Source organism: Vespa crabro, chromosome 11 (genome assembly GCF_910589235.1).
Source record: "Vespa crabro chromosome 11, iyVesCrab1.2, whole genome shotgun sequence".
NCBI lineage: Eukaryota > Metazoa > Arthropoda > Insecta > Hymenoptera > Vespidae > Vespa > Vespa crabro.
In genome coordinates, this window is record NC_060965.1 from 6,188,197 (window position 1) to 6,208,196 (window position 20,000).

General features: G+C 25.1%; 1 protein-coding gene across 12 annotated transcripts in view; it reads right to left on the minus strand.

Moving 5' to 3' along the window:
• Positions 1-20,000, minus strand: part of LOC124427809 (octopamine receptor beta-3R-like) — a 127,270-nt gene that overhangs the window by 19,253 nt on the left and 88,017 nt on the right. For 2 of the 12 annotated variants that reach the window (XM_046971126.1, XM_046971128.1), the window contains exons 2-3: positions 10,588-11,413; positions 6,900-7,200 (exon numbers count right to left, since the gene is read on the minus strand). The exons of 5 other annotated variants lie outside the window; for them this stretch is intronic. In XM_046971126.1, the coding sequence (XP_046827082.1) occupies positions 6,900-7,200; positions 10,588-11,250 (964 nt within the window). In that variant the 5' untranslated portion in view covers positions 11,251-11,413. 5 more of the 12 variants (XR_006943027.1, XR_006943026.1, XM_046971130.1 and 2 more) reach the window with 4 other exon arrangements.

The window sequence follows — 20,000 nt, forward strand, 5'->3', positions numbered from 1 at the left end:
ATAAAAGAAGAATCATTTATTTCAAAGAATTATGAATTGCCTTTGATTATTAACTACCTTTTATTTTTCTTTCTTTATTTTTTTTATTTTTGATAATTCAAAGGGACAAATAATATGATTCTTCTTTTTAGTTAAAATAAAAAGTAAAAAAGAAAAAAAGAAAGAAAAATTATGATAAAATTTAATACAAAATGATATATTTCATAGTATTATTATGATACTCACTTTCGAAATTAATTTTTCTTTTTTTTTTCTTTTCTTCGTTAATTTTAAGGGATATATTTATCATTGATCTTAATTAGTGAAGTGTAAATTAAATCTGAGATCACCGTATGTGCAAATATTTATACACGTCTTACGTCTACATATAAGTTATCAAAATGAGTCCACAAATACTTATATATATCTATTACATATACATGTGTGTAAATTATTTAAATATGTATCTATATACGTTATATACACACCCAAGTTATCTACATAATCAAGTTATCAAATAAGCATACATATATACTACATAAAGAGATATACAAGATATTAAAATGTGTAGAATTATGTGTAATGTACACGTAGATAAACATGTACACGTAATACATGTGCATATAGATGTACGAAAGATTAACGCATATGTATATGTAAGTATAAACATTTGAAAAAGTTACAGTTATCTTAAGATATCTTAAAGCTAACAATTACTTTTATTAAAAATTATATTATATTAACAACGTAGTCAATCGGTATCGATCTTTGCTCAATTTAAAAAGTTAACATATATATATGTTCGATTTGGAACATGTTAGATACTTTTCGAAATTTCAGCGAATCAAGCTCTAACAGATCCCATAAAACTTTTTACTGAATCATTGAAAATTCGTCTTTCTTCTTTTTGAATCAAAGTTTTCTCGATACGATCTATATTTCAAAAAATTTTCCATCGTAGCTGTCTTTTTTCTTTCAACGAATTCCCACGCGTTGTTATTTCAAATATATAAAGAATCATATATATATATATATATATATATATATATATATATATATGTGCTTATTTTGGTTTTGAAAAAATATTTTTGAGAAAGTTTTTTTGTCATTTTTATAAAAATTAAAATTACGATGAATAACATGATAGACTAATTATGCGATAAAATTATAATGAATAATATGATGAACAATTAAGTGATGACTTTATGATGAATAAATGATGAATAAATAAGTAAAGAAAAATCAATAAATAAGAAAAAAGAACATATGTGTATAGGTAAGCAGAAAAATAAATACATTAGCAAAAGAATAAATATGTCAGCAATCGAATAAGCAAAATACATACGTTTGTAAATAATCAAATCAATAAATGAACAAAATAATATATATATATATATATATATATATAATAAATAAATAAATAACAAACATATATGATGAAAAAGAAATTAAAAAGATGAGACAATTTTGTTGTAACAAAAAGAAAAATATACTTCGACATAAAAAATACATATCGTTGAATGAACTACGAAAATACATGAAAATAAATAAAAAACAAAAGAAAAGAAAACTAAAAAGATAACGAGACGCAAAAAGAATCGTCAAAAAGATTCTTTGTAAAAAGAAAAAAAAAAGGAAAAAGGAAAAAGGAACAAGAAAAAGAAGAAAAAAGAAAACTTCAATATGAAAAATAAATATTGCCGAAGAATTTTCAAACAAAAATGGAAATACGGAAGTATTAAAGCGTAGGATTAAAGGTCATTTTAGAAAAGCAGCACTCTTAGAGTGTTCTCCTATTAAATGCAACATGGATAAGGAAAAACGTATTTGCTGAACTATTTGCTAACTGTTAAACGCACGTACTGTGCTAACGGGATCATTAATTCTTCGAATAATGATCACCACCTTGTCTGTCGTTGCCAACGATATCGACGACGACGACGACGACGACGAAGACACTTTATAACTTGTGTCCTCGAAAACTCTCTGATGTGAATCGATAATCACCAGTCACATGCTCATTGCATCTCCTTTGGTTATCGTTAATATTACTCTGGGTCAGTGATAATGTGGTACCATTCAAAGGACAACTACTTAAATATGTATATGTTAATATATCCGCGTACTTAAACATCCTTGAAATTAAGCAACAATATTTACATTATAAGAAAACCATTCGATATAACTTGCATAGATTTTATTTTGCGTAATTATTATTTTTAATTAATTTAATTTGTTTATTTATATTATTAATATTTTAAAATATTCATAATTATTTTTATAATTTGTTCTCATTTAATTGTGTATCCTTCGAAAGAAATTTTGTAATAAAATTTTATACAAAAATTAAATATATCGATGTATATTTGTGCGTGTGTGTGTGTAATTCTTTTACAATCGAATAATTATTTTTACATTAAACGAAGAATTTCTTAATAAATATCAGTACAAATTTAATTTGTTTGACTTTCCTTTTCACTATAATTATTTATCATCGTTTTTTCTTATTTATGCACATATTCACTGATGATGTTTAATTAAATCAAGTATCAGGTCAGCGGTGACGTCATAGCCAGCTAAAGATCAATTTCGATGAGTAAATAAATAAAAATACGTTATATGAAGGATGTGAGAAGAAAAATAAATTGATAATAATAAAAGATTATTCTTTTGTTGTAGCGCCAATAAAATAATTACATATTATGCGATATAATTTCCTTTAAAATAATAAAGATTTATTAATTATTATACTTTCGCATACATAATATGTATATTAGAATAATCAACTTGGGATTAATGTAACGAATAACTTTGAACGAACTCACGACTGTACGTCCTCTCCCTTGGGCAGATCTTCAAAGACTATTCGATTGTATATGATAAAGTAAGACGCAACCTTGAGTTGCGACCTTTTCTCTTCTAACACTTTGAAATGACTGTATTTTCAAAACAATCTTAAATTCTTAGCTCACACATAACATTTGTTTCTATTATTCTTCTTAATATTAATTTCATTGTGAATTAAGTTTTTATCATATATATATACATATATATATATATATATATATATATTTATATTTTATATATATATTTTATATATATATATTTATATATTTATATAATATATAAAATTTTATATATATATAATTGTATATATATATAAAAATATATGTATTAATTAATAATTATTATTATTATTATTGTTATTATCATTACTATATAAATATAATAAAAATAAATTAAATAATATTATAATATATCGATATTATTATTATTTAATATATAATACAATAGTATATTTATTTATAATAATATTATATAATTATATCATATATTAATAATAGCAATATATATTATATATCATATACGATATTTTATTGTAATTATACATTAATTAATTCAGTAAAAATTTAATTATAATTATAAATAAATCGAAATTTATCGAATATTATTTTATACGATTTAGTTACCTAATTATTTAGTTATAGATAGAATGAAATTAGAAATTATGAAAGAAAGAGAGAGAGAGAGAGAGAGAGAGAGAGAGAGAGAGAGAGAGAGAGAGAGAGAGAGAGGGAGAGAGAGAAAGAGAGAGAGGGAGAAAATGAGAGAGAAGGAAAAAAGAGAGAGAAGATCGTTTCCTCAGTTTCGATTTAATCCACGTCTTTTAATTATCCTTCGTTAAACTTCACCATTTAAACGTGGAATCACGATAGAAAGTCATAAAGTTTTCTGTGAGACGAAAGTACGATCCAAGCATATCTCAAGCTTATCTCACAGTGACTTAATATTTCATGTCACGGATATATATATATTACATAGACCGTTTGCTTTTCGACTACGTAATAATTCATAAAGAAAATTTAGTACTTCACCATGAAAACGAAACTTTTGAATATTCCAAAAGAAATCTTACATAAACGTGTATTACTTACATACGCTTTGAAAAACTTTGAATTCATAAAGTTCAATTGAAAAAAAATTCCTTTATAACAAAGTTATATTCTGATAAATCTTATCGAATAAAGAATTTGTTCTTTCTAATAACGACATAACTTGACGATATATACTCGACGATATAACTCATTCGAGGATTTTAAATTGAATGATAATCGAAATATAAATGAAAAATTAAAGAATATTACGAGTTTTCTTTTATATAAATTTTTGTTTTATATAAAAAGAATTGTAACGTTTGGAATTATCCTTTACACTTTTGTATATTACAACTTTTCGTAGAATATTAATTTATTAACATATACAAGGTGGAGCAATAACTTTGATCATCCTGAATATCTCTCTATTCCTCTTAAAAATATGGAGAAACTTTCTTTACAAAAGTTGTACGGTACAAAGGGGACCATGATATGGTAGTAATCATTTTTTTTTTATAGGTTGACATATAGAAGGCATATGATGTTCGATTGTTTTTCTTTTCTTTTTTTTTAACAAATTCATATGTTTTTAATCACATTGGTCGATGTAGCTCGACATTCTCTATAGAAAAGCATTAATCCTAAGCATAAAAAAATTATTAATTCTGCAGGTATTTTAATTGAAATATTGTCAAAAAAAACCATAACGATTCGATTAAAATATAGTAAGAGTAGTAATAAGTAAATAATAATAGTAAGAGAGTAATGGTTTCTTAGCTTTAGAATAAAAACAGATTAAGCGCAAATAAATGCAGAGTAAACAATCGTTTATTAATTATTTAATATTTTATGTAATATTATAAACAAGTCGCAATCTGAAAAGTTTTTTTGGCAAAATAAGATAAATTCAGTTCATAAGAATTTGTTTATAAAAATTGTTTATAACAAATTGTTAAGTAATAATTAACAGATATGTTGAAAAAATAAAAAATTTCTCCCTTTTAAAATGATATTCGATTGAATTCTCTACGACTTTTAGTTCCAGAGATATTCACACGTAAATGGAAGACGTGATTATTAACAGTATAGAAAAAAATTATTTCTTCGGAAAAAAAATAATTTGTTTATTAATTATTGATTAATTGACATAATTTTATAAATCAATTGCAATGTGAATGTTTAGTTGGTAAAATACAATGAATTTAATTCTTAAGAATTTGTTTATAAAAATTGTTGTTTCTAATAAATTGTTAATTAATTATTTAACATATGCTGAAAAAATTAGATCAAATTCTGCCTTTTAAAATGATATTTTATTCAAGTCCCTATCATTATTAGTTCCGGAAATATTCCCATGTAAAAAAAAGATATAGCTATTAATAATGTAAATAAAACAAAATTATTTCTTTGGTAAGAAAATAATTCGTTTATTAATTATTCATTAACGCATGTAAATTTATAAATCAGAGTCGTAATCTGACTTCTTCTTTTTAGCAAAATACGATGAATTAAGTTCGAATAAATTTGTTTATAATAAAATTCTTTATAACAAATTATTTATTAATTATTAAAAAATATAGCAAAAAAGTAGAGAAAATTCTGTCCTTTAAAATGGTCTTTGATTCGAATTCCTATGACTGTTAATCCCTAAGATATTCTCATGTGAATGGAAGATGTTTACGTTGACTCACTGATCTAGATAATTTCATTCAAATTTACTAAGTGACACACTGACCTGTATAAATTCTGAGAATTTAATTTTTCTACAAGGCCTTACTACCACTACTACTATTACTACTATTATTACCATTACTACTATTACTACGAACAACTGTATTTACGAATTATGAATGGAAATCTTTCAAAAACGATATCTCCAGAACAAAAAATCATAGAAACTTAAAACAAATACCTTTTCCAAACGTAATTTATCCTTTATTTATTTAACTATTGCAATAACATCGGTATAATAAAAATGATTTTGTTTATAATTGTTTAAATCGAATTCTTTCTTTTCTTTCGTAATAAGCGCAATTGACATAAGTTATATATAATAAAACATAAGTTTAACAAAATCATTAAAATTTTTTTTATAATTAGGTAAATTTTAATTTGTTTATTTAATAATCGTCAATTTATGAAATTGAATGATCAAACATTGGAAAGAATTTCTTTTTCGAAATACATAAGTTAATATTTTTCTATAGAGAATATGGAGTTGCATCGAAAATATATAATACTACTTAAAAAAGGAACTCATTTGACCTTCATATATTTTTTATGTATCTATCTCTATTTATCTGTACGTATCTATCTGTATTTTTTACGTACATAAAAAAATTATTACTGCTATATTATGATTTCCTTCGTCATGCACTTCTGCAAACAAAATTTTGTCATATCATCAAAAGAACGAAGATAATCAAGGTGATCAAAGTTATTATTCCACCCTACATATTTATAAATATATAAGAAGTTAAATACTTATAAATATATTTATAAATATATATAATTTTTAATTATATATATATATATTTATATATAAATATATTAGTATTTCTTATCTTATTATTTATCTCTTACTTTTAAATTATAATATATATATATATATATATATATATATATATATATATTTATTTTTTTAAATTATTAATTTACCGATTATTGTAAAATATATTACTTAAATTAATTAAGCAAATATAGTATTAATACTAATAATAATATCATTCCTAATATTAATATATTACAATGCATTTATACATTAATCATAATTTATAAATAAAATTCTTCACAGAATTAAACATCATTTAAAAGATTATAGATTATCTTTTCAAATTATCTCGTCTTCTCCCCCCTCACCCTCCCCCACCCTTCAGGATCCCACTCCCTACATGCAAATTTAAAAATCTTTTGATATTAAAAAATATTTCATATATATTTAAAAGATTTTCGTCAGTAATAAAATAAATAAAATTCATTCCCAAAAAAGGAAAGATAAATTTCATTCCTTTTCGTTGATGACAGCCCATGAAAATGTTAACTCACCGTTCTCAAGGTTTAATTCGGCAGCAGATGCGTAAGATTGTGCTCTTCCAAATTCCACGCCATTGCTTGGTGGTAGCAAAAGCTGATGAGATGCTCTTGAATGATGTCTCGACGTTGACATACGATGTAAATGTATACTGTTTAAAATCGTATTGCTCGATGCTCGACTGAGTGCTTCTCTTTGCCTGACTGCCTCCTTGTAAATCTTGCAATACATCACGATCATCACAAAACCAGGGATCCAGAAGGAGATCGAGGAACTTATTAAAGCGTACAGGCGATTCACCGTGAACCTGCATACCTGATGATCACAGTCACTTTTCGATTTCGTTTTTATCAAGGTTTTCTTTTTTCTTTCTTTTTGCTTTTTTTTTTTCTTTTTGATTGATCGAACGTGACTTTTAAACTCTGATCGATGTCCGACGTTAGAAATAATATATATTTGAGATCAATAATTAATAATATTAGAAATCCTCATCGAAATTTTTTGCAACAATTTTAATGTAATTTAAAAAAATATATATGTATATATATTAATTTTCTATAGAATCATTTGATTTAATGTGATTTAATATAATTTCAATGTAATTTAAACAATATTCATTTTATATAAAAAAATCAATTTAATTCGATATATTAAAAAAAAAAAAAAAAGAAAATATTTATTTTCAATAATATACTCAATATGATTTAATGTATGACGAAAAAAAAAAGAAAAAAAAATATTAACCGAATATAATAATCAATGGAATCTAATATATTAATTCAACAAATTTTCATTTTCAATAACGATCAATGTTGATCGTGGAGAGGTTGAAAAATTCCAACGAAATCGGAAATCGATCCTTTTCAAAAGTCTTTTCATAAACCAACCTAATCGAGAAAACGAGAAGATCGACTATTGGATCACATTTTCCTCCGGATAAGTCTTATCGTTTGAAAAGATCGCCGGAGATAGAAAAAGAGAGAGATATACATAAAGAGAAAGAGAGAGAGAGAGAGAGAGAGAGAGAAAGAGAAAGAGAGAGAGAGAGAGAGAGAGAGAGAGAGAATTCTCATTCTAAAGAAAGAAAAGAACGAGAAGAATGAAGGAGAGACGTTAATGATCACCGTTGAAAAGTGAGGCCAAGGAAGAAGACGTATTTAAAGGGAAAGTCCAAATTACATAGGGAACGTCTCTTCGCTATATACATACTTCGAAATTCTCACTTAAGTCAAGGCTACAACAACGTTTCAAGAGTTGGACTAATGAAATCGCTCGTTAAAATGCGAGTTATGCAGTAACACCATGATGAAAAAAAAAAAAAGAAAACAGAGAAAAAATGTATCGACGTAGGTAATCACTTTTGAACTTTTTCAAAAGCATAAGAAAATCTTTGCGAGTTGTTATTCCCTCTTTTCTTCTTTTCTTTTTCCTTTTCCACGAAATAAAATTAAATGTAATATGTAATTGATGATAGAACAAACGCGAGGGAAAGAGAGAGAGAGAAAGAAAGAGAGAGAGAGAGAGAGAGAGAGAGAGAGAGAGAGAGAGAGAGAGAGAGAAAGAGAAAGATTTTTAATTGAATTTTATAAATCATAATCAAAAATATTATTGAAGAGAAAGATACAAAAGATCTTTTCTACGGAGCATATATATTTTCTTTTCCTAATTTTCTTTTTCATAGGATAATTTTAATAAAATATAGATAGGAACTAATGAATTTTATGAATGATAATGAATGATATTATACTCTATAAAAAAATAAAACAAAAGCGAATATTTTTGATGTAGCACTCTACATTTATTTTTTCCATATATATATTATATATAGCATGATATATACGAAAGAAAAAATACTGTTTCTTTTTTCCGTTCTTTTATAAGTTCTTTATAATATAAAAATATTACAGGAAGATAGAACAGATATTTATTATGAATTCTGAATTCTTTGCGAAGTATAATATCGATAGAAAATAATATGTAATAAAGAAAAGTTAGACATAAGAAAATAAGAGAAGGAAAAAAAGTTATTGAAGTTTTTATATCGTACTCAAAGATATTACGAATAAAGATATTATTTAGGAGGTGCTTAAATTTTCTTCCTATTATAATATTGACAAGAAAAAAACATAGAGAATATTGAATTTGATGAATCATAATCAAAATTATTAAAAGTCGGAGATACGGAAAATAATTCTTTTTCTTTCATGATATACATTTCAATGGTAATGACATTGACGAGAAAAAGACAGACAGACAGACAGAGAGAGAGACGGAGGGGGAGAGAGAGAGAGAGAGAAAGCGAGAGAGAGAGAGAGAGAAAATAGAATAGACTAGAACAGATATTCTCATCCTTTTTTATCCATTCTCTCCAAATAAGAATATAAATCGCCTGCGTAAATGAAATCTATCGTACTGTGGAAATACAATAACATTGAACGCAATGACAAATTTAGCATGAGTTGAAAGAATCGAGAAGAGAAAAAAGATATAGTCAGTGACGGATTTATGTAAAGTCATAAGGATCATCTCGAATCTGATATGACAAGGGCCCTCAAACACAATGATATCAATTTATATTATATATAATCAATTTTCAATTTAATACTATCTAATATATAATTTTATATTATATTTGTTATCGTACTCGTGTCAAAAAATAAATATATATATATATATATTATATTTGTTATATAATTTCTTTTTTATATATGTTTTTTATACAAACGAATTTGATAAGTTCTTTTTTGTTCACTTCGTCATTTGCATATGAACAATAGTCAGTCGAAGCATTTAAAAAAAAATACAATATATATATATATATATATATATATATATATATATATATATATATGCAAAATAGAATAAAAACAAAAATATATATGTATATATAATGTGAATAGTTGATTTATTTTAACATAGCCATCTTGAAAAAGATTTAAAAGGTATTGGGCTCTTTAAAATCTAAATCCGCCAGTGGGTGTAGTAGTCGCGAAGCTTAGTTGGAACTTTCTCAAGATAGAAAAGGTTTTATCTGTGTTCATCTCTATGTCTCTCTTTCTCTCTCTCTTTCTCAATGTCTCTCATTCTTTCTCTCTCTCTTTTTCTCTTTCAATCTATCTCCCTCTTTCTCTCTCGATCTCTCTCGATTTCTTACTCCTTCTCGAACCTTAATTTCCTCAGCAAACGTCTTAACATTTTGCGAGATGATCGATAGTCGGAAGTAAACTCTCATAAAATGTCAAACAAAAAATGACCGACCTTCGATGATCATAAAGTTGAGTCTAGTATACGTCATTTTGTCGTCTCCTATCTCGAACTCGTAAATTCGAAAGAATGGATCGTGAAGAAACGTATAAAAAAAATTAAAAAAAAGAAAAAAAAAAGAAATAAAAGAAAAGAAGGAAAAAGAAGAATTCTAAATTTTCTCAAGTTGCAACGAGCTATAGAGGAAAAAAAAAATAAAAGAAATAAAACATTACTTTTCTCTCGTGTCAATGAACTAATCGACCTTATCGTTTATTTTTCTCTTTCTTTTATTTTTTTTTTTTTATCCACTTTTCTTTCTGTTTTTCTTCAACGACACACACAATAATATAAAAGAGTCGTATCGATAGAAATATTAGAGAGAAAAAAAAGGGAAAGAAAGAAACGGAAGAAAGAAAAAAAAGAGAAAAGGGGAAAGAAAAAAGAATTTCCCCTAACCTGTGGATTGTCTCGAAGATATTTAAGATTTTCATCGGTAGTATACCATCCCATAAATATAGGTATGAAGCTGATAAGAGCAGGTAGAATCCAAGCACTGGCTAACATACACGTGACAGTGATTCTTCTCATAATAGCGGGATACTCGAGCGGTCTAACTATAGCATAATATCTATCGACACTGATACAACAAAGATGTAATATCGATGCCGTTGAAAAGTATACGTCCATTGAGTTCCAAACGTCGCACATTGTCCTACCAAAAATCCAATGTCCAGATAGTTCGACTGACGCATTGAAACTCATAGCACACACAGCCACTAAGAAATCAGCTGCTGCAAGGCTGACAACGTATCGATTGGTCGGAACACGTAATTTTCTATGCCTTCGAACGCTAGCGACAACGACGGCATTGCCAATAAGTGCTGTCAGAATGATTCCAACGATAACGACGCCCTTCAAGGTCATCAGAAATATATTTCTCCCATCGTACTCTTCCTCCTTCTCTTCCTCTTTTTCCTTCGAACCGATGACATCTTCGAATACGACACTTCTTATCGTTGAATCGATTACCTCGAAAAAATCTGACCTTGAAATCCCTTTCGTATTATTTTCAATGGATCCTTCGATGTCCTCTTCGTCCGGTGATTCACTGATTTCCATTCCTCCAATGATCAACTTTTGACGTCATATTTTCAATCGTTCTAACTTTTCCATCTATTGACAACTTTCGCACGTATATACGTGCATATTCTTCAACAATCAAATAATGATCGATATGTTTTCGATCGTCACATTATCTTTGAATATAATCGATGATGCACACCTTAAAATTTTATATTACACTCACTGATAATTATTTATATCGAACGATGATTCTATATAATTATTATTAATTAATTTGAAAAGAAGAAGAACAAGAAGAAAAAACAAAAAGGAAGAACAAGAACAAATGACTTTTTAACGAGATAATTTAAATAGATCCAATAGTTTTCAATATATTCCACCGAAAATCATATAAATATGATCGTTAAATGTTACGTATATTTTCAAAAGGCATGTTCGAAAATGATCGCTGAATAACGTGTGACATTAGATGTGAAAAAGCTGGTAGATATAACAAGGATCGTTAGATAGTAAGCATGCCTGTTTTACGATGGAGTTACGATGAAAAGCCAAAGAAAGTTGATAAGTATCGAGGGTATGATATCGATGAAAAAGAGATAGACATATATGCATATATATATGTATGTATGTATGTATGTATGTATGTATGTACGAAACATTTTGCAAACAGCAGACAAAGAAAAAGACAGAGGTAGATAAAGAGAGAGAGAGAGAGATAGCAAAAAAGAAGAACATAGAGATAGAAAGAGACTGAGAAAGAAAGAAAGAGAGAGAGAGAGAGAGACAGCAATATATATATATATATATATATATATATATATATGTAAAGAAAACAGAAAAGAGAGAAAGAGAGAGAAACAGATGAGCAAACAGAAGAAAGAGATAGAAATAGAGATAGAGATAGTGATAGAGATAGTGATAGAGTAATAGAAAAAGAGAAGATAAAGATGAGAAAATTGAGTAAAGTATGAGTAAGATGGAAGTGGGTGGTTGGGTTGTGAGTGGGAGTGTGGAGCGGTACGGTCGGGTTTGGGGAAGAAGAAGGGGATGGAAGAAGCTTTCGAAAGCAATTTCATCGTGAAGGCGACGCCGCAGGATGATGTGTTTTATAAATTCGAATAACGCGACTGTAAATATTTTCCCGACGATTTCCTACGGTGTTCTGAAAAATTGTTCAAGCGTAAAACTTGCTAAGCTGAGGAGTTCCACGATTTCTTATATTTTTTTTTACGAGTTAAGCAAGTTGGCGTTAAAAATTTGCTAGTTTGTCAATTTAAATAATAACAAAAAAGCGATAAATGTTTCGAAGGTTATTATTTTTACTCTAGTAATTTCTTCTTTTTTTTTCTTCTTCTTTTAGAGGAAGAAATTTTTTAACGAATTATATACGAACGTTTATTAATGTTCAAGAAAATAATTAATAATAGGATATTGAAAAATTAATTGATTTCTTTTCTTTTTTTCTTTCTTAATATCATTTTCGAGATTATTGTATTTAAATTTATAGAGTATATATAGGAATACGTATGTATTATTGCGTAGAATGAAAAGAGAAAAAAATAATGATGGATTGTATTAGATCATTTTGTCATAATATAATAAGAAAATAAAACAATTAATGAATTTGTTATTATTATTATATTATATTTAAATAAAAAGCAATCTAATATATTTTGCTGAAAATATGATATTATATTATTCATATATAAACACAACATATATATTATATTATAATATTATAGATACAATTTATATATGATATTATAATATTATATATAGATGTAAAATATTGAAAATCTCAACATTACTTATTAATCCACCCGATATTACATGAATACGTCATTTCCTGTATCTATCGTCGATCTATTCATAGCTATGATGAAAGAATATATATATATATATATATATATATATATATATATATATATATATATATAAGCTGTCTTCATTAAGAAATAAATTTTATCTATAGAATATTTATTATCACATAGATCGTTGATTATCTGAACGTGTTTCAATGTAATCAATAAGTATTGATAAATCACTTCCCATTTTCTCTTATCGTTTCGATGAATGATTATTATAAAAAAATATTACATTCCTTGTCTTATTCTTCCTATACTTCCTTAGTAGTAATAATGTTTGTAACAAAGGAATATATGGATTTGATATTAACAACTGATGACAAGAAAAAGGAAAGAAAAAATAAAATAACAAATTTTTTTTGAATGTACGTATATGCACTAATGATAATCTCAATACTCGTATTTTATTTTAGATTGTTCTTATCGAATTTTTCTGAAAGTTAACACATCATTAATACGATAAAATCTAAATATTATTTTGTAGAATATATAAAATGAAAATTTTTAATTTTAAATAATTAATGTTGAATGTATTAAATAATGCGGTCAGCTTAAAAAACAAAAGATATATATATTTATTTTTGTTATTATTAATATTATGGAATATATAAAAATAAAAAATTTGTCTATATCAATAGTTATGTTCATAAAAATTTGTTAAAAATAATATGTTTATTTATATATGTATATAAAGTTTGTTTATATGAGTAACAAATTCTTGGAAATTGTTTAAAAACATCATTCTCATGCCATCTCTAGTTTATAATTATATATCATTATAGTCGACATCAAATATATCTTTCGTAAAAAATTATCGTGTGATAAGAGTTTCTATTAAAAATAATATTATATTTGACAATTAGATTTTGTCATTTTTTTGATTATAATTTTTCTAACAAAATGAATTGTTTGTTGTTCGTATTTGTTTCTATACGTGTATATTCATGTACATATTATTTGTATATCTTTTATGATAAATTACGAAGTATAATGTTGAAGGTTTTTGAAAAAAAAAAAAAGAAAAAAGGAAGAGAACTTTACGAGATATAAGATTAAGAGAAAAAAGTCGGAGGAGGGGGGATGGGAAAGAAGAAAGAAAAAAAAAAAGAATAAAAATGATCGAGTAGACGACGAACGGGCGCCATTTACGTCGATTCATAATGATTGAGTTACACTTTAGTCGAAAAGTGAGATTATTATTAATAAATCCCGTGGACGTTCGCCAACTTTTCGAGACTTTCAATGTCGGAGCCAGAACGAAAGACGTTATGTCGTATAGTAACTTGTAACTAATCGCAAATCATTTGTCGCCGACAAACTCAGGCAAGATGGAGAACAAGTATAGGCAGATAGAGAATAAAAGTGAGAGAGTAAGAGTTAAAGCGAGAGTAAGAGAGAAAGAGAGAGCGAGAAAGAGAGAGAAAGAGATGGAAGGTGGACGTGATTAATGACTTCGACCAGTACAATCGAGTTACTCGACTTGATTCGATACAATCGATAAGTTAAGTGCTATTATAGGTCCTCCACAAGTTACCCTTCTAAGTAACGAGGCCTCCTGTTTGCTCCTACAAACTTGCCCTTGATATTAACGATCCGTGTTAAAGTGAAACTTTCATGCCTACTCTTAATATTTTAATATATATATATATATATAAATTGTAGAAATAATAAATTATATAAAAATTATTTATATAGAAATTGTTTAATAGAAATTATAAATTATAAAAGAGGAAATGTGAGAAAGATAAATGTAATCATTGGATTTAAAAATAATAAATAAGAAAAGGTTTGAATGAGATATATAAATGAAAATATTTTTCGTATTATTTATAATTAGATATTAAAACGAAAAAGGATAAATGAAAAAGGTTGGTTAAAACATTACAGATAAAAAGGATGATGAAAATAAATGAAATCATTTGATTAAAAATTGCACAAATGAAAATATAAAAAATTTTAATGGTAACATTTAATTATTAATTATTAAATAAAAATATGAGATACTAAAAAATGAAAATATAATGAAAATATTGAATTAATATTTGTAGGTAAAAGCGATGATTAAGATAAATGAAATCATTAGATTTGGAAATAAAAAAAGGAAAGATGATTGATACAGATGAACGAAATCATCGTATTAAAAATAACGTTATAGGGAAAATAATAAAGATAAACGAACATTTTTAATTATTAATTAAAAAGCGGAGATGAGAAATATAAACAAAAATATTTAATTAAAAATTATATGGATAAATGTGAGAAATGTAAAAGAACTTTGAATTACAAATTACAAAAATAAATATGAAAATATTAAATGTAAACACTCGATTAAAAATTAAAAAGAAATATATAGATGTAAAATACATAAATGTATTAAACATTTAATTGAATGTATAAAACAAGATAAATATAAAAATAAATAAAAAGCCATTAGATTTAAAATTACAAATATGTATATATATAAATGTTTTCATTTATTTTTTTCATTGTTTGTCTTCTTTATATTATTATTTTTTTGATTTTTAATCCAATGGTTGTTCGCATATTCTGTATTCTCTCACCAACTAAACACAGTATAATAGATTAGGTCCATCTATCTATCTATTACTTTTCTTTTCTCCTAATTCCCCTATTTTTATTTGTCCAGCATTTTTATTAAATCTCTTCACATATTCCATGGAATACGTTAATTTCTACAAAATTCAAAAAGCCTTTTTCCAATCCAAAAAAAAAAGAAAAAAGAAAAAAAAATAAAGATAAGAAGGAAAATATATATCCAATGAAAGAAAAATCGTAATATTTCTTTTTTGATTCATAACAAATAATTATTTTAACGCATGCAGGTTATATTTTTAATGAAAATACACTTTTCGTGAATATTAAAGTTAAGCGTGATAAACCATTTTTATATATTTATTTTCAATCGAAAAAAAAAGAAGAAAGAAAGAAAAAAAAAGAAAAAGAGGAAAAGAAAAAAGAAAAATAAAAAGAAAAGAGGAAAAAGAAAAAAAGATCGATGATATTTTTATCCTTTAGTTTCTTGCAGATAAAATTCCTCTCTTTTTTTCACTTCTATTTATTCCCGTCGAACATTAACCGCAAACCGTTAAACAAATGTTTCCTTTCGCGTTTCACCGTAACTCGTTAACACGAGCTTTGTATTACAACATAATAGAGTTCGACTTTAATGGTTAATAAACGCATCGTCAAGCGAATCATCGATCGAGGACCGTTTACACTTCTTCTTCTTCCTTTTTTTTCTTTTCTTTTTCATTATTCATTTAATCCCACGCTTCTATCGACCTATATTACTAAATATAGGTTTATACTTAATACATATTTTTCATATCTGTGTATAAATTTCTAAAAATATGAAAAATATATAACGTGTAATATGTTCCTGTAATACGTAAAGAATATCTGTACTTGTACATTTTTCCTTTCTTTTTTCCTTTTATATATATATATATATATATTTTTTGTATATACTCTATTTATATATATGCACATATATTTTTTTTTTTATAAATTTCAATATATACGATTGATTAATAAGGTGTATGTTTCGTTGGTTAATAAGCTACGTTACAATTTTTAATATTTTAAATGCAAATAATAAAACAACGATAATAACTAAATAAGTAAAAATATTGAGTTGATCAATAATTTTTTTTTGCTAAAAATTCCAAGTAAAAGATAAACATAAATAAGTGATAAACACAGTATTGGTTATTTGAATATATAAAATAAGATATTTAATAAGTAATCGATATTTTTTTACACTCTATCACTAATTAATATACTTATATAAAATCAATAATTTAAATATTAAGTTTCTATTAACAAAATACTTTATATACACATATTATATGTATAAATGTAAAAAAAGATAAATATTCTCCTAATATTAAAAATGATTAAAAAATTATTAATGCAACCTTCTATTTATATTAATATTAATTATTAATTATTTTTCTACATAAATATAAATATAAATATCAATATATACATATATATATATATATATATATATATATATATATATATATATGGGTATAAGTAAATATATAAAAATAAGTAATAGTAGAGTGTAAAAAAAATAATCAGATTTGTAAACATCCTTTTTATACCTTTCGGAACGTATCACGGATATAACTTCATATAACAATTTTAATATTACAATGAATATTAAGATAATTATTTTATATGTAAGATTATATAAATAATATATGTATATGTACATATATATATAATCTATATTATCTATATAATCCGTTTAATATTATCAACAGCAAAAAATGAGAGAGAGAGATAAAGAGAGTTTGTTTTTAATTCTAGTTCGCGTAACATACACACTTCCCTTAGTTCAACAGTAGAACGATCTATCCGATAAAAGGTCGTATCGCGAATCGAGAGAAGCGACAGTGTAAAGCGTTAGAACCAATAGAAGACACACGGTGTCGAGCACGTCGCGTGACTTTCAAACGTCTCATGGAATAAAAGCTTAGATAAACGTTAGTCTACTTTCTATCCCCTTCGTGTCGAGATAATATTCAAATTTTTGACAGATCTGACAAGAGTCATAAATTACTAAAAGAAGAAACAAAAAGAAAGAAAAAAAGGAAATTGGAAATAGAAAGAAAAAGAAAATAAAAAAAGAGATTTCGACGATCTCAAAATTCATTTTTTTTTTTACGAACTTATTTCAACATTTGAAATACTATATAATGTAATAAATTAATTTTATCAGCGATCGATGATCCTATCGTTGACGAATATCGTTTGAATAAATAAATAAGGAAAATAAAATAAAAGAATAAAAAAAAATAAAATAAAAATAAAAAAATATAAAAGAAATAATATTAAAAAATAAAAAAATCATAAGGAAAAAAAGTATTTACATAAATAAAAAATAATCGTAATAATAAATAATAGTAAAAATAATAAATAGTGAAATAAATACTGGCATAAAATAAATAGCTAAGAACAAACGAAAAATAAATAACAAATATATATCTGAATTATTGACATTAAAAAAAGAAATGCGAATATTTCATATTCCTAACTCAGTTAAATGCACTTAATTACTTATTTACGTAAATAAATAACTAAAATATGTTATTAATAAATAAAATGTATATTCATTTATATATATATATATATAAAATATATACATATATATATATATGCCGTTGATTTTGAAAACGGAGCAAGTCCATGTTTTCTTTTTTATAAATAAAATAAAAGTAAATTTTATGTTAATTTGTGATAAGAATTAGCTTTATTTATTTTTTTCACAAAATAGACTTGCCCTACTTTCAAAATCAACGGCTCAATTATATATATATATATAATAATATATATATATATATATATATATATTATTTATTCATTTAATTAAAAACTTAATATTAGATTCTTAGAAACTGTTATAAATTATTCTATTTTAATTTGACTAGAATCAATCTTATATCAATCTATGATATAATAAAAAATTATTATTTTCTTTTCCTACAAAATGTCGATCTTAACAACACTCGCCTCGACCTCGACGACGGAATAGTTTCACCTTTGCAACGATGGAATAATATGACGATGGTATATGCACGATATACGTTTATCAAGTTCAAGAGGGCGGGATTTACATAGTGTAATATTCATATTACAGTGATTCTAAAGAATGTGAATACGAAATAATAGATCAAAATATATAATCTCGTGTAAATAAAACACGATTGTACGATTTATGATAATATAAAGGAAAGAAAAAAGAAAAAGAAAATATAAAAATTTTCAATTTTCGAATTTGATTACATTTTTTATTGTTTGAATCTACCATAAATAGAAAAGATTTTCGAATTTGACTAGAATTGTTCTTTTCTTTTTTTTTATTTTTTTTTTGGATACACGTTATTTCAAAGTTATTGATTGTTAAAACATATTAATGTTCGTATAAAATTTTATAATAGAAAATTAAGACAAAAATTTTTGTTTTTTTTTCTTCTTCTTTTTTAAATATTTATTCTTCATAGCTAGTATATTAGATTTTTTCATTTTTTTTTTTTAATGCACGTGATTGTGAAATTATTATGATTTATTATATTGTATTAATGTTTCTATAAAATTCTATGAAAAATATTATTCTAATAATTTTCCTTTTCATTTTATATAATATAGCTATGTGTACGCCATATGTATCTATATCTTTTGTTTATTTAAATATAATTGTGAAATTGCCATTTATTAATAGTTATTATACGATTTCGTGAAAATAATTATGACAATTATTTTTATTATAATATTCACATAATAATCAGTTGTATATTATAATTCTTGTTCTTTTTTAAACCCATACGATTGTGAAAAATTACAATATATTAATGTTTTTATGTCAAATTTTTGTATTAAATCAATTTTTATTAAATTTTACTAAACACGTAATAGTTTTATAAAGTCAAAAAAAAAAGAAGAAACAAAAAAAAGAACAGAGGAGAAAATAAAATGTCACAACAATTTCTAATAGGCATGATATTCTTCTTTTCTAAATTTTTATAGAATAAAATAACAAATCCTGAATCAAACAGATAACTTACAGTGGAACGATTCGAGACGAGATTCTTCGAAATACTTAGAGACATCGTAAATGTCCGATATCGATCGTCATTAATCTTTTAAATCCAAGGTAGCTATTACCTTGTCGATTTTTGGAAGAAAAGTAGACAGCGTGGGATTATCCTGTCGTTCACTCTTATATTTATATACGAACTAACTTAACGAGCTTTTCTACAATTTATTACATTTATAATGATGTATGTAGTCCCGAATGAAAACTTGGCATCGTATGTACCCGAAAATTCGCACAAATCTTCTTGGCGAGCAATCATACGTTTATTTTTAAAGATGACAATATTTTTTTTAGGT